At 41.7% G+C, this 14,178-nt stretch overlaps 1 protein-coding gene across 5 annotated transcripts in view; it reads left to right on the forward strand.

The window, feature by feature from the left end:
- The window catches only part of LCOR (ligand dependent nuclear receptor corepressor), a 93,511-nt gene extending 79,707 nt beyond the window's left edge, over window positions 1-13,804 (forward strand). For all 5 annotated transcript variants that reach the window (XM_058671630.1, XM_058671632.1, XM_058671634.1 and 2 more), the window contains one exon: window positions 7,627-13,804. In XM_058671630.1, coding sequence (XP_058527613.1) covers window positions 7,627-11,944 — 4,318 coding nt within the window. In that variant the 3' untranslated portion in view covers window positions 11,945-13,804. The remainder of the gene's footprint in view (window positions 1-7,626) is intronic.
- Window positions 13,805-14,178: the final 374 nt, after the last annotated feature.

A 14,178-nucleotide genomic window follows, 5' to 3' on the forward strand; every position in this document is an offset into this window, starting at 1 on the left:
CTTTTTTAAAAACAAAATCTTTACTTTCTTGTTCTCCTGAGAGGGGATTAGTTAGTTCAGGAGCCTGTCTGTTGCAACAGTGTTGGGAGTTAGAGAAAACATGTGAGAGAACAGGAGGAGCCCAAAGAGCGATTGAATGAAAAAAGTAGACCTGATTGTTTTGTGTTAGACCCTGAACTATGGATTTCTTATTCATCTTCCCAAACCCCAAACTGAATTTCTCGTAGTAGATATTTCAAGTGTAAAAACATTCACTATTGAAGATTTGGGGTGTTTTTTTGTTTAAGATTTATTTATTTATTTAAGAGAGAAGCAGAGAGAATAAGCTGTCTTCCATCTGCTGGTTCACTCTCCAAATGACCACACTGGTTAAGGCTGTGCCATACCCATGCCAGGAGCTTCCTTGAGGTTTCCCATGTGGATGTAGTGGCCTAAGTACTTCATCCATTTTTCTACTCTCTGCGAGTCATTAGGATAGAGTTAGATCTAAGGTGGAGCAGCCAGGACTCCAGCCGCACCCATATGGATATGAATGGTTGTTATTATCCATTATACCACGACACCAGGCCATGATGTTGGGTTTTGTAGCTGAAATGAATGATCCCTTTTTAATAGGAAGTATTTAATTGGTAATATAGTAGATAGCAGTCCTTGTTAATATTTTGTGTCTTTGTCATTTGCTTTCAAAAGGTAAACCTCCAAACACCATCTTATACATAACCTTCACTTTAGACTGTTAAACTTGTTTTAGGTGAATATGGGATTATGAGTATTAAAACTGAAGCAAGCAAATGTTATTTAAGAGATTAGTGAAAAAGATTCTCAAAAAATGTTGAGTATCTACCAAGACTTTGGAAGAGTTCAGCTAGATGCGGAAGTAGGCAAAACTATCCTTTATATTGGCCTTTTACAAATAGAGATGTCTCATTTATACGCTAGAATCAGTTAAAGGGAGTGAGTTTTGGACCTGTATATTTTCTAAATGTTTTACAAGATTTAAACTGTGGTTATGTAGCATGTGACTTACTATTTTCTGATGTATCATTCAAATGGTGTTAAGCTTATTCACACTGTTGCCACAAGTTTGACTAATGCATTGATTAAGCAATATTAATACCATTTAAATCTTTTTAGGTGAAAAACTGTGGAGCTTGGGGACATTAATGGACTTGTTTGTCCTCACTCAGTGAGTTGCCTGTAATATGATGAATCCAAACCATTTATACTTAGCTCTATGCCACTTTGGTAGTCTTCATTCAAACCAGAATTATTCCAGTATGTGTGCTGCTAAAATGAGCACTCAACCCAGAATCACAAAGAGGAATTTCTCTTCATAATAATTTTCCTTTAGATTCAGATGTTAGAAGTTAGAGATGGAGAGACACTTCTTCAGTGCTCTGGTTTGGTCCATTGATAGCTGCAATGGCAAGCCCTGGGCCAGGCTGAAGCCGGGAGCTTCATCTTTGTTTCCCAAATGATTAGCAAGGGCTCAGTCATTTGGCCCATCTTGTGCTGCTTTTCCTGGCCTTTATCCAGCAGCTGGATTGGAAGTGGAGCAGCTAAAATATGAACTGATGCCCTTACGGATGGTCAGCATCCCAGATGGTGACTCCATCCACTATGCCACAATGCTGGCTCCTGGATATAGTTTTAGCTAATTAAATCTCAATTTAGTTTGATTCTTGAACAAACTTAACATTTTTTAGGAGAAGAATGAAGTCATGAAATTAGCAGTAAATAAATTGCGTATAAAGCTTTAGCATTAGCTAAGTTTGGGGAACCCGTCTTAAAGCAAATAAAAATAGAGCACAAAATGGAAATGTCCCAAGTTTGAGAGAAAATCTAATGGGCCTTATTTTTTTTTAAAAGATTTATTTATTTTATTACAAAGTCAGATATACACAGAGGAGAGACAGAGAGGAAGATCTTCCATCCGATGATTCACTCCCCAAGTGAGCCGCAGCGGGCCGGTGCGCGCCAATCCGATGCCGGGAACCTGGAACCTCCTCCAGGTCTCCCACGTGGGTGCAGGGTCCCAAAGCCTTGGGCCGTCCTCGATTGCTTTCCCAGGCCACAAGCAGGGAGTTGGATGGGAAGTGGAGCTGCCGGGATTAGAACTGGCGCCCATATGGGATTTTAGCCGCTAGGCCACGCTGCCGGGCTAATGGGCCTTATTTTAAAACAAATCCCAGCCCTTTTATTTTTAACAACTGTGGTGTAAACAATGGGAAGGGAAACTCAGGGTCAGAAGCTCTGTGCAGTTACAACACTAATTTTAGAATATCAGTTTTGTTAATACAAAGTAATTTCAGCTTTAGTAGCTTACTACCTGATCTTAAGTTGTTGGATCTTTCTAACTTGCTTAACCTATCAAAGGGGCTTGTACTTACATAGTCATAGATTTGCTGTGAGCCTTAAGTGAGATTCTGTGCATGAAATAATTTAGTAGCACCTCAGGTTCTTTACAAGTGCTCAATAATTGAAAATAAGATTCAGAGTACATGACAGGCGTTAGTTTCATTCAAAGGGTAGGAGGATGAAAAAGTCAAAGTGGAAAAGAAACTACGTTGATTAGAACTTTGAAAATGAAGCTAATGTGTGTATTTTATTCTGGGGAGACACGGAGGTGATGAGAACTATCTGTCCGGTAAGGCCATTATACTTCTGGAGAGGAACTAAAGGGTTGAGCTATCGTGTCTAGTTAGCTGTTACCTTCTCGCTTCTGCTCTCCGAATAATGTTCTGATTATGTTTTGGCTTGTAGCTACATTTGCCTCTGAAGTGACATCCTGTAAAACAGCATGAGAATCTCATTGTACTCCGAGAATCTCCTTAGCTATATTTTTATTGTAGTTTAACAAATTTGATTAAAGTGGAAAATACATATGTCATATTTAGGAACCTACTTGGAATAATGTTTTATCACAGAAATTCAGCCCTAAAATACAGAAGAACTAGCAAGTGAGTGCCTCTTGTCTATTTGTCTCCATTAGAAATGCCTTTCCTCCCCAGTTCATAGGCTTTTGAAACCTGTGTTTGGTAATTTAGTTAAAACATGGTAAACTGTGGAAGCCCTTTCAAAGAGATTGTGTGCCCCTTGCTTTACATTAGTAGTTCATTAAGAATCTGAAGAAGTGATGCTGCCATTGTCAGTTGGGACTCACTGAGGCTGGGACTCGTACAGGGGTGGGGTAACCAGTCCTCCATGATTCGGTCATCCTAGAAGGGATAATTCTTTCCCAGCCCTCATTTTGTCGATGTTTTTTCCTATCTAAATTCTATCCAAATCTAAATGTAGGTAATTTCTATCTCAGTCCCTTGTGAAACAGGTATTAAACTGATTTGAAGAGATCACTTTCTAGTCTGAGAAATGTCATTTCTGCCTGCCCCTTTCAATGTTCAGTTCCATGGGAAAAATAAAATTGGCTATATGTAGCTTTCTTAAGAAAAAAAAATCCCACATTCCATACCTGCCTTCTGTAGTGTGTATAAAGGTTTGTCGTAACCCTTGGAATAGCTCTGTGTCTGAGTGTGAATGGCATACAGATGTAAAAATAGCCACAGACAGATGCATTTCCCAGTGTTAGAGCAAGAACTTCCCTGCAAAATTAATCAGGCATTTCAATATACTTACGCTTTATGTGCTCATAGGACTATAAGTGAAGAATTGGGGAGCATAACTAGGGAACTCAGTATCTTAAGGGGTTCATTATTATGTCTTATTTAAACAGATAAGTTAATTTTTAAAAATAACTCCTATAACTGTAGCCTCTGTGTAAGGCTTTTTCTCACCTTATTTTCCTGGAACTTCCTTTTTCTGCTGCTTGGATTAGCTTCCATCCAGATGTCATTCACTGTCACTATTGGCCTTTTTTCTGTCAATAAGAATGTATTTTGTTTGTCAGTGGTGTCGCATTTGCCCATCAGACAGTCATGGAGAGACCACTGAATCCATCACTCTGAAATTCCTGATACTTAAACTTGTCAGTTCATCTGCTTCTGTATCTCTTCCTGATTGATCTTTCATCCTGAAATGTCATGAGCATTGACCATCCACCATTTTTGTTAACCACAGGAATGCTTTCCTTCAGGAATTTTAAGTACTACATTATTGAGCAAGTAGGCTAGTTCAGCTGTGTCTAACCTCTGATCTAGAAAAAACATCATTAAGTAAATCATTAAAGATCTGATTGTGAAACAACACATCATTCTGAAACTATGCCTTTTAAAGTTTTTATGAATATTATCTTTTCCTCTTACCACACCCTCCAGAATTAGGCATTGAACTGAGGACAGAAAAAGTGGTCAAGGTCATGCAAGCCATTTTTCATCAAGGAGATAAAACTGACTCAGTCAAGTTCCCCCTTGTCCTCCCATCTAACTATCCCTGTAATCTTACTCTGCTGCAGTGGTGATGTACGAGTCTTTCACTTAATAATTACATAATCTATTTAAGCAACGGAAACCTGAACTCAAGTGATATCACCTTCTGTAATGAATTCTTGTTCTCATAAAGACTCATGTGAAGGACGTAGTATATGATACAGACAGTTATCGCTAAACTACAACATACTGCTTCCCTTTGGGTCAAGTTGGCGTCATGGTACAAAGCAGAAAACGCATGCTGTCTGGGTAGTCTGCTAGCTACCAGCTGACTAAGAATATTCTGAATTAAGGCATGTGCTATAGTTAGGCTTTATTCAAGACCCAAGGCTAAGGTAGAATTTGGTAACTAGAAACAAGGCTAAAACACTTGCCATCTAAAACTTAGGGAAAAATAACTAATGCTCATTTTGTTTTGACATAAAAATACAAGTAAACTTTAGGAAACTGAGATTACTTTTTAAAAATATTAAAATTCTAGAAAACTAAAATTCATCTGAACTTGATCCTGTTGACAAAAATTTTAGGAACAAATCGGACAAGGTGGAATGCTGGGTAATTTAGAAATGTAGCCAAAAGTGATTTTATTCTTTTTTTTAATAGTAGATACTAATTGTAAAGTTAGCTATTAGAACAAAGCCATTTAATGGCTCCTGGACAAAGATTAATATTCAGGCAAAGATGCTCACCTCCAAGGAAGTCACTGATGGGTTCATGCCTGTGGCTAAATTGCCTCCCAGACATCTCAGATTCAGAATCTTTGAAGATTCTGCAAGTACAAAACAAAATTCATCAGATCATGTGTAGAAGACAAGCCACTGACATCCAGCTTTGTTGCTGGTGTTGCTTTCTGATTCTGTGATGCTGCCCAGGAAACATTCATGATGCCCCCTTCCCTGCCCTCTTTTTGCTAGAGTAAAATGGAAAGACCTAAAACCTGCTCCTTATCTATCTTCAAGTAGCTTGTATCTGCTTGGGAAGCTAAGATTCTGACAAGACAAGCAGTAAAAGATAGTGCTCACATTGTAAATATACAACACTCATATAATTTCCAGTGTATTCTACAGTTCACTCTGGTGCAGGATTTCAAAAAAAGGATAACAGTCATTCCAGTTGAGAACAGTTTTGAGTTGGCCAAGGGTAAACCTTACCAGCTCTGTGACCGGATCTACGTTTCACCAATACATTGTTCCTGAAGCTTTTATTACTAGGAAAAGGTACACATGAGCTTTTGTTGGTGTCACCTGCCAGGTTTTTTTTTTTTTTTTTTTTTTTTGCAAGATTTATTTGTATTTTTGTTAGAAAGGCAAATTTACAGAAAGAAGAGACAGAAATAGATTTTCCATCCCCTTGCTTACTCCCCAAATGGCCTCAACGGTTGGAGCTCAGATGATCTTAAACTAGGAGCTAGGAGCTTCCTCCAGGTCTCCCGCTTGGATGACCTTCTCTACTGCTTTCCCAGGCCATAAACAGTGACCTGGATCAGAAGTGACAGATGCAGGGCACAGGAATGCCTGCACTGCCAGTGGAAGCTTAGCTTATTACATTACCACATATCATTTGCAAGTTTAATCTCTCCCATCTGAGCTCTATCAAACCATTATTCTAAATGGCTCTTTTCAGATTGGTATAGCCTATATCAGCATCTCTGATGCTGCTGTTTTACGGCATCCAAATTCTGTATTACATTGTTCAAAATTAGGGTTCATTGAGTCCTAATTATGTTTCTTTAGTGTACTTTGATTGGGAGACAGTGCCTTCATGCTTACTTTTACCATGATGCTGTGAAATACTTATTCATGTAATTCCAAAATTTCGTGGCAAAATGGAATTACACGTGAGTTTACTTTGTGTAAAATATTATTTTTCAAAATGTTACAAATACACATAATGAATTTCAAAATCTGCACCAGGAGCTGGTGTTTTGGCATATGTAGCAGGGAAAGCTTCTGCCTCTGATGTCAGCTTTCCCTATGAGGAACTATCATCCAGGAAATTCAGGGCACTCCAACTGCAAGGGCTTGCGGAAAGCCAGATAGAAGCACAGTCAGCTGTATCCAGGCCTTCCAAATGGACTACCTTCAGCCTATCTTGAATCTGGTATCATCCTTTTTGGCAGCCCCACACTTCTGGTTGGGTTTGAAGGGTTTATCCCTGGATAACCTGGATAGCTTAGGAAAATGTGTGAAAGGGGTTCTTTCATGTAGAGGTTTCTTGTGGATGAGTATAGATTGAAGGTCTAGGTCTGACAGAGTATAACGAGTGGGGCTTGGTGAAGCCATCGTTCTGCTGCTGCCTTATGTTGACAGTGCGTGTTCCTGTATGTTTCCTCATTTAGAGACTGCAAGTCAGGACTTGCTTATCAGATTTCAAATACAGCTTTTGTTACATCTGAAATGTAGAATTGTTGATTTCTGTCCCTCTGAGCTCTGGGAAAGGGGCTGAAGGATTACTGCGTCACTTCTGGAAGTAGTGTAAATGCAGCTCATTATTCGTACTGAGAAGCCATCCAGAAACTTCCCATTCTGTAAGACCTCTAAGTCAGGATTTGTATTACAGTGTGTCTGAATACTTGCAAGTGTTGTAGACTTACAACCAGTAATTGTTTAACAAGAATACCCATGTATAAATCAGAAATATAAGTTGAATATCTCACATTCAAAATGCATGGAGACCAGAAGTGTTTGGGATTTAGCATTATTTTTAGGTTTTGAGTTACTTAGTATACATACAAGATATTTTGGGGCTGGAACCAAGACTAAGCATAAATTGCCATTATGTTTTGTACACATTTTATACATAGAGCTTGAAGGTGGCATTATAAAATATTGTTAATATTTTTGCACATGAAACAAAGTGCCATGATGTGGAATTTTCTACTTGTGGCATCATGTCAATGCTGAGAAAGAACGAAACTTTGACATATTTCAGATTTCAGGTCTTTGAATTAAGGATACTCACCCTGTAAATGTTGATCAATAAGTTTTAATAGTGGGGCCAAAATTTTGTATTTTGAGGAAAAAAATTTCAATATTCCTTTTCTCAAGATAAAAGTTCTAAATAGTATGAAGTATTTTGTCATTAAAGTTGAAGCTATAGTAAGCTGGCCTTATATTTTATAGAAATACTCTAAATTGAATCATAAGTATATAGGCTACCACTCTGTGTACAATGTGAATAACATCTGATGAATTCCATAGTGCAAATCACCCTGTTAATTTATTGTTTCTTTTTGTCTGTCTAGTGAGAACTCAACAGAGACAATAGCAGTAAATTCTAACCATCAGTCGAAGTCCCCACTGGAGAACTTTATGGTCAAGCTGTGCACTCATCATCAGAAGCAATTAATTCGTGTTCTGAACGACTTGTACGCTGAATCTCAGCCAGGCGCCGAAGACCTGCAGCCCTCCGACTCAGCAACAATGGATGCGTCCATGTGCAGTGCTGCCTGTGCCCAGCTAAGCACCATACAAAAAGATGCCGTATGTGTTGAAACGAAGTCCTTTGCTTCTATAGATTCTTCTGTAGACTCATCAGGCTCTCACAGCCCTCTCCTCTTGAAAGAACAGCCCCTGAAGGAGCCCTCTCCTCCTGGGACAAGCCCTGTAGATGGAAGAAAGAATACCTTGACTCTTGTCCAGACAGATGCCTCTGAACTTGCAACCACTAAACCCAGCTCTGGCAGTTCAATGGCGAGTTCCACGTCAGGTTACCTCACTGCATGTACTTCTTCCTCATTAAACTCCCTCCATATCTCCAAAAGCTCGGAAGGACAAACCACTGGACAGGAGCAAGACTCAAATGTGAAAATATGCAGCGATGGCCAAGACCATATGCAGAGTTCAGCTTTAGTAAAAAGTTTAAATGCAGTAAAAGTGGCAGCTGAGCATAGTGAGGAGGGCAATAGCAATGTTGTTTCTCAAAGAAATTCATGCAAAGCCTTATCTGAAGAGGCTTGGGACTCAGGTTTGATGGGGAATTCTCCTGGAACTGCTGACAAAGAGAATGCTTTACAGTGTAGCTCAAAAACACCTTCACACCAGGACTCAGAAGCAGATGAACATGATGAAAGGCCAAAGCAAGAGAACCATCTTCACTCACTAGGAAGGAATAAGATTAGTTACCATTTACATCCCAGTGAGAAGGGCCAGTTTGACCATTCCAAAGATGGTTGGTTAAGCCCCATGCCAGCTGGGCACAGAGCATCTAATGGGCATTCTCGAGCCAAGATGATGTCAGCCTCCATCAAGACAGCTCGGAAAAGTAAAAGGGCATCAGGGTTGAGAATCAATGATTATGATAATCAGTGTGATGTTGTATATATCAGTCAGCCAATAACAGAATGCCACTTTGAGAATCAGAGGTCGGTACTGTCTTCCCGGAAGACGGCCAGGAAGAGTACTCGAGGATATTTTTTCAATGGTGACTGTTGTGAGCTGCCAACTGTTCGCACACTGGCCAGAAATGTACACTCCCAGGAAAAAGCAAGCTGCTCACGGCTGGCATCTGAGGCGGTGGTTATTCCTGCACAGATCCTTACAACTTCACCCTTTAGACACACAGTAGACATCCAGCTTCCCAGAGAAGACAGCCCTGAAGAAGCTGGTCAGGAGATAACCTCCCAGCTGGAGGAAGGAGGCCAGGCTGCTGCATCTGAAAAGGAGTCTCAAGAGCCAGAGGTTGGCCTGATAAACAAAGCAGATCCAAGCTGCTCCCTTGAGTCACAAGAGACCCCAGCTGCCAGCCTGTTGTGTCCTCTCCCTGTTCACCCTGCTGAAGAGGACAGACCAGAAAGCAGCCCCGTGGCTTCAGCTCCCACAGCAAGTAGAGTGTCTTCCCCTAAAGGACACCAACAGCCAGACCCAGTGCTTGATGTAGAGACGAGTGCATCGCAAGACTGCCCCTTGATTCCCAGTACTGACATCACTGATATTTGGAGGGAAGATATTTCTAGGCCTCCATCCCCTGAAGTGGTCAGTGGAGAAGAAAGTCTCCTCATCTCAGAAAATCAAAGTGTGCCAGTAGTCTTGGAGCCTACCACAAGTCTGGGGAAGGCCAAGGATGACCAAAGCATCAGTCTTGAGGCCATGATGGAAGACACTCAGGCATTGGATGCCACCCCGTCCCTGAGGGAAGGCAGCATTTCTGCTAGTGAAGACCTCAGCAGTGAGATTGAGGACTGTGAGACAACAGGTGGTAAAGAACCATTAAAGGCAGAGGACAGTGATGCAAAATCATCTTCAGAAAAAGATACAGGCGATCTAACCATTGACTTACCTGAAGAGAATTTGGGCAAGAAGAAAAAAAATAAAAAATTCCCCAAAGCCTCTGACAGGTGCTTAAGGAGCCAGCTTTCTGATTCTTCCTCTGCTGAAAGGCGCCTCAGAAATCAGAGTTTAGATTCTTCTCATTGTCCTGAGGTCAAGGCTTCTAAAATTCCTAGTGCAAAACATGCTAAAAAGGAAGGTCATGCAGGCAGGACAACACCTGAGGGTGCTCCTGCTGACCATTCTCATTCAGCAGCTAGGGAGGACATTGAAAACTCACTTGCCAGTGAATGCCCCGCTGAGAGAGGTGCTGAGCAGCAGGAGGGCAAAGGCAGTGGGGTCATCACCAGACAGACTTTTAAAAACATGCTGGCAAAAGACACCAACGGAAAAGAAGGAGAGATTATGTCCAGCAGGGATCCCATAGCCACCACAAGCCAGCCACTGCCTGGAGAGAGACTGGAAATCTACGTTGAATCTAAGACAGGGGAAAGGAATGCTCATGTTCCCTCTTCAAATATTCCTTCTGAGAGGGGCCTGGAAAAGTCAGAGAAGCTAGAACCTACTTGCGCCCAGGACATGGAGGAGACTATGAATGAAGCAGACAGTGAAAACGCCCCAATTAAAGGTGATAACAGTGACGCCCTTTCCAGCGCACCTGGTTCATCCAGTAGTTTAGATGGTGATGCTGCTGAGCCACCGAAATTGGTAGCACGGCCTAAAAGACAGACCTGTTCAACCTACAACCTGAGACACACCCATTCTCTGAACTCTTGGGATACTATGAAAATGACTTCAGAACAAGAAGCTGCACGAATAAACCCAATGCCAAAGGAGAATGAAGCCACCGAGAATGGAAATGCCTCAGATGAAGATGACACAGAGACAGTGGTGGATGACCAGCCCAAGTTTATGGAGTGGTGTGCTGAGGAGGAAAACCAAGAACTTATCGCCAACTTCAATGCCCAGTACATGAAAGTTCAGAAGGGCTGGATCCAGTTGGAGAAAGAAGTCCAGGCAACACCAAGAGCAAGGAACAGGTCAGACAAACTAAAGGAGATTTGGAAGAGCAAGAAAAGATCACGGAAATGTAAGGGTTCACTGGAGGTTCAGAAGCTTTCTCCCGTTCAGACGCTGTTTATGACAAACTTTAAATTATCTAACATTTGTAAATGGTTCTTAGAGACAACAGAAACCCGCTCACTGGTCATCGTGAAGAAACTCAATACTCGACTTCCAGGAGATGTGCCGCCCGTCAAGCATCCCCTTCAGAAATACCCTCCTTCCAGCCAGTATCCTAGCTCCCTGCAAGCTGAACGCTTGAAAAAACACTTAAAGAAATTTCCTGGAGCTACTCCTGCTCGGAACAATTGGAAAACACAGAAGCTCTGGGCCAAACTTCGAGAGAATCCTGACCAAGTGGATCCAGAGGACAGCAGTGATGCCAACCTCAACCCTCATTCTGAAGATGGCCCAGAAGATGTCAAGGAAGAAAGGAACAGCCATGCTCCAGCAAACCCGCCTACTCCCATTAGTACCCGGATCCTTCGAAAATATTCCAATATTCGAGGAAAACTGAGAGCCCAGCAACGGTTGGTCAGAAATGAGAAAATTGAAAGCCCATTCGGTCCAGCTGTGGAAAGCAAGCAGAGTCGCAAGAGTGTTTGCATTAACCCGCTGATGTCCCCCAAGCTTGCCCTGCAAGTGGATGCAGATGGGTTTCCCATGAAGCCCAAGAGCACCGAAGGAATGAAGGGAAGGAAAGGGAAGCAGGGGTCTGAAATCTTGCTTAACGCGGAAGCTCGGAATAAACGTAAGCGAACAGAAGGCGGCAGCGCTCAGGGCAGCAGAGACAGAGGACCTGGAGTGAGAGCCATCAGAGAGAAGCATGTTGATGGAGCCACCAAAACCCCTCCAACCAGGAAGCCAGCTGCAAGGGACAGAGCCAGCCAAGTGCCCAGAAAGGTGTCTTTGAAAGAGAATAAAGTGAAGAATTCTAAAGTATCCCCTGGAAAGAGCTGCCCCTCCTCCAGGAAAGAAAAAGAGAATACAAGCAGGAGACCTCCGCTGCCCGCTGCCTCGGAAGCACTGAGCAAACTTGCAAAGCAACGGGGGACAGGTGAGTCCTCCTCCAGGCCCCAGAAAGCTGCAAACAGAAAGCAGAGCAGTGGAAAGCCCCGACCCAGAGCCTCAACAAAAAACCCAGAGACCAGAGCAGCCCAGAGAAAGAGAAAGCTGAAGGCAAAGCTTGACTCTGCTACACACAGCAAACGGAGGCGGCTGGATGCAAAATGACCAGAGAGCAGCAGCTGAGAGTAAACTAGTTCTAAAGAAGTAACTTTTTATTTTGCATTAACTGAATCTGCTTTTATAAGCTTATCAAGCCTTTCAAGTTACAGTCAGTGGAGAACACTCCCCCCCTTTGAGATGTCAGAAAATATGTCTCAGGTGGAGAAGGGGAACTTGCAGAGTCCTTCTCCGAGACTGAGTAAGGGAAGTTATATATTATATTGTGATCGTTCCTTGGGTTTTAAACTTGGAACCACGCAGTTTTTGTTTTAAAAAGTACAGTGCCTTATTTATCCTTTTTGTTTTAGATTTACAAAAGCTAAAAAGCTGATCTGTGTGATCAAAGGCTTGTATTTTATATTTGATGCACACGCACTTGCACTGTAGCCGAGAAGACCACCATCCTGCACATGAAAGGAGCTTTCCAACAGCCGCCCTGCAGCTCTGTCCCCGAGCAGGTGTCCCTCCCCACAGACCCTGGCAGTGAACTTCCCCCTCCGTCCTGCTTGTTTCGATGGGATATTTGAAAGCTAAACCAAATCATTATTATGTTATATGGAAAATGCAGAGAACTTAGAATTATTTTAAAAGGTTAATGTTTCTCCCTTTGAGGGGAAGAAGATACTACTCATTGTTGGTCACTCCTTTCACCTTTAATCATGGACTCTTAAATAATGTGCTCATGAGACAAAAACACTGTCATAGGTGTCGTTTCAGTTTATGATCTTTAGAAATTAGTCACCACCCCACAATATGTCACTATCACTTACCATCCTCTTCATATTTGGCTTTTCAAACTGACTAGCACTCTAACGAAGTTGTCATTGTACTTTTGGGGGAAAAAATCTGTTGGCTGTAATTTGTTTATATTGAGAATGGCCGTATTGTTTTCTTCCCTGCCAGAGTGCTTCCATATTCAGAGAAATCCAAGATGTATGTCCAGTGATACAAGAGTGGAAGGGTATTTGTGCACCCAGGCTTTGGGGTTTATTTGCTTGTGGTTATCAGCCACGCTTGTCTCCTAATCCCAGTTTTACAGTGCAGTTCTTTTTCCCCCATGCAGTACACCAGGCTGAGTAATGAGCACAAGCCAGGTAGTCTGAAAATGATGTCGTGTTTCCATGGGCATTGCCAGGACCACTTGACACCAAACTGAGCAAGAGCTAAACACACTGAGTCAGGGAAAGGTGGAGGAAGCAGCTACAGCATCTTGTAGTGCATTCACACTTTCACCACTCCCAGATTCGACCTTCAGCCAGTGCATTCTGGTAACAATGCACTTGTAGGGAGTAGGTGGCCATTTTGCCTGATCAGTGCTGTGTTAGTAGTTAAATGCTACAGTGTCACTCCTGTCCACAGTGGGTTGTCTCTGCTCTGGCTCAGAAGTGAGAACTGCAGTCCTTGTAATCGGCTTCATTTGCTTTTCCTTATTGAAGCCTAAGACAGGTGTGTTGGCTTTAACTCAGTGCCTGTGACCCTGCTCCATTGAAAAGCAGTGTGTGTGACATTTCCATTGGGCTATCCTGCAAAAGAGGTTTGGTAGTCAGAGCTTCAACTGGCTTCTTTCACATGTTCTGTCACCAAAATAGGCTTATGTAGACAGCTGCTGCCCTCTTTTTTATTTAAGAAAAGTTTCCATTTAGGGTGTTTCAGATCTCTTTAGATAAACTCGGACTTTTTTTTTTTTTCATGCAAATCATGATAAAACAGGCCTTTTCTTCATTCTGATAGAGGTTTATTGTATAACATGGAAACATCGGATGATTGGGTAAAACTGAAGAACAGCATTTCATTGTGAGAAATTGAGAATTATGTTGACTTGCATAGATAGTGAAGCTTGCAATTTCCAATGAAGCCCTCATCTAAAAAAAATTTTTCCTCTATCCCGTGAGTCTGTTTTTTCTTTTTCTTTTTTGATGTATTTGATTTGGGCCATTCAGGAGCTACCTATGTTAATGAAACTGCTGAGTGTATATGTTGGCAACCCTCTCTCAGCATTAAGTTGCACAGAAGCATTAATATGTTTTATAAGTATGTTCATTTATATTTTAAAAATGCTTGTAAAGGTTTAAAAAGTATGGTTTCACATAATTGTCACTGGATATTATTTTTGTGGTGATTTAACTGATGTTTGCCACTGTTAGGTATGTAGACTCTTACCTGCATGTAGCCTACCTTGTGAGGTGCTTGTGTCAGGTTAGGAAGAGGTTAAGTGATAAAAAGTGAGTGAAACTTTCCCA

Source organism: Ochotona princeps, chromosome 13 (assembly GCF_030435755.1).
Source record: "Ochotona princeps isolate mOchPri1 chromosome 13, mOchPri1.hap1, whole genome shotgun sequence".
Lineage (NCBI taxonomy): Eukaryota > Metazoa > Chordata > Mammalia > Lagomorpha > Ochotonidae > Ochotona > Ochotona princeps.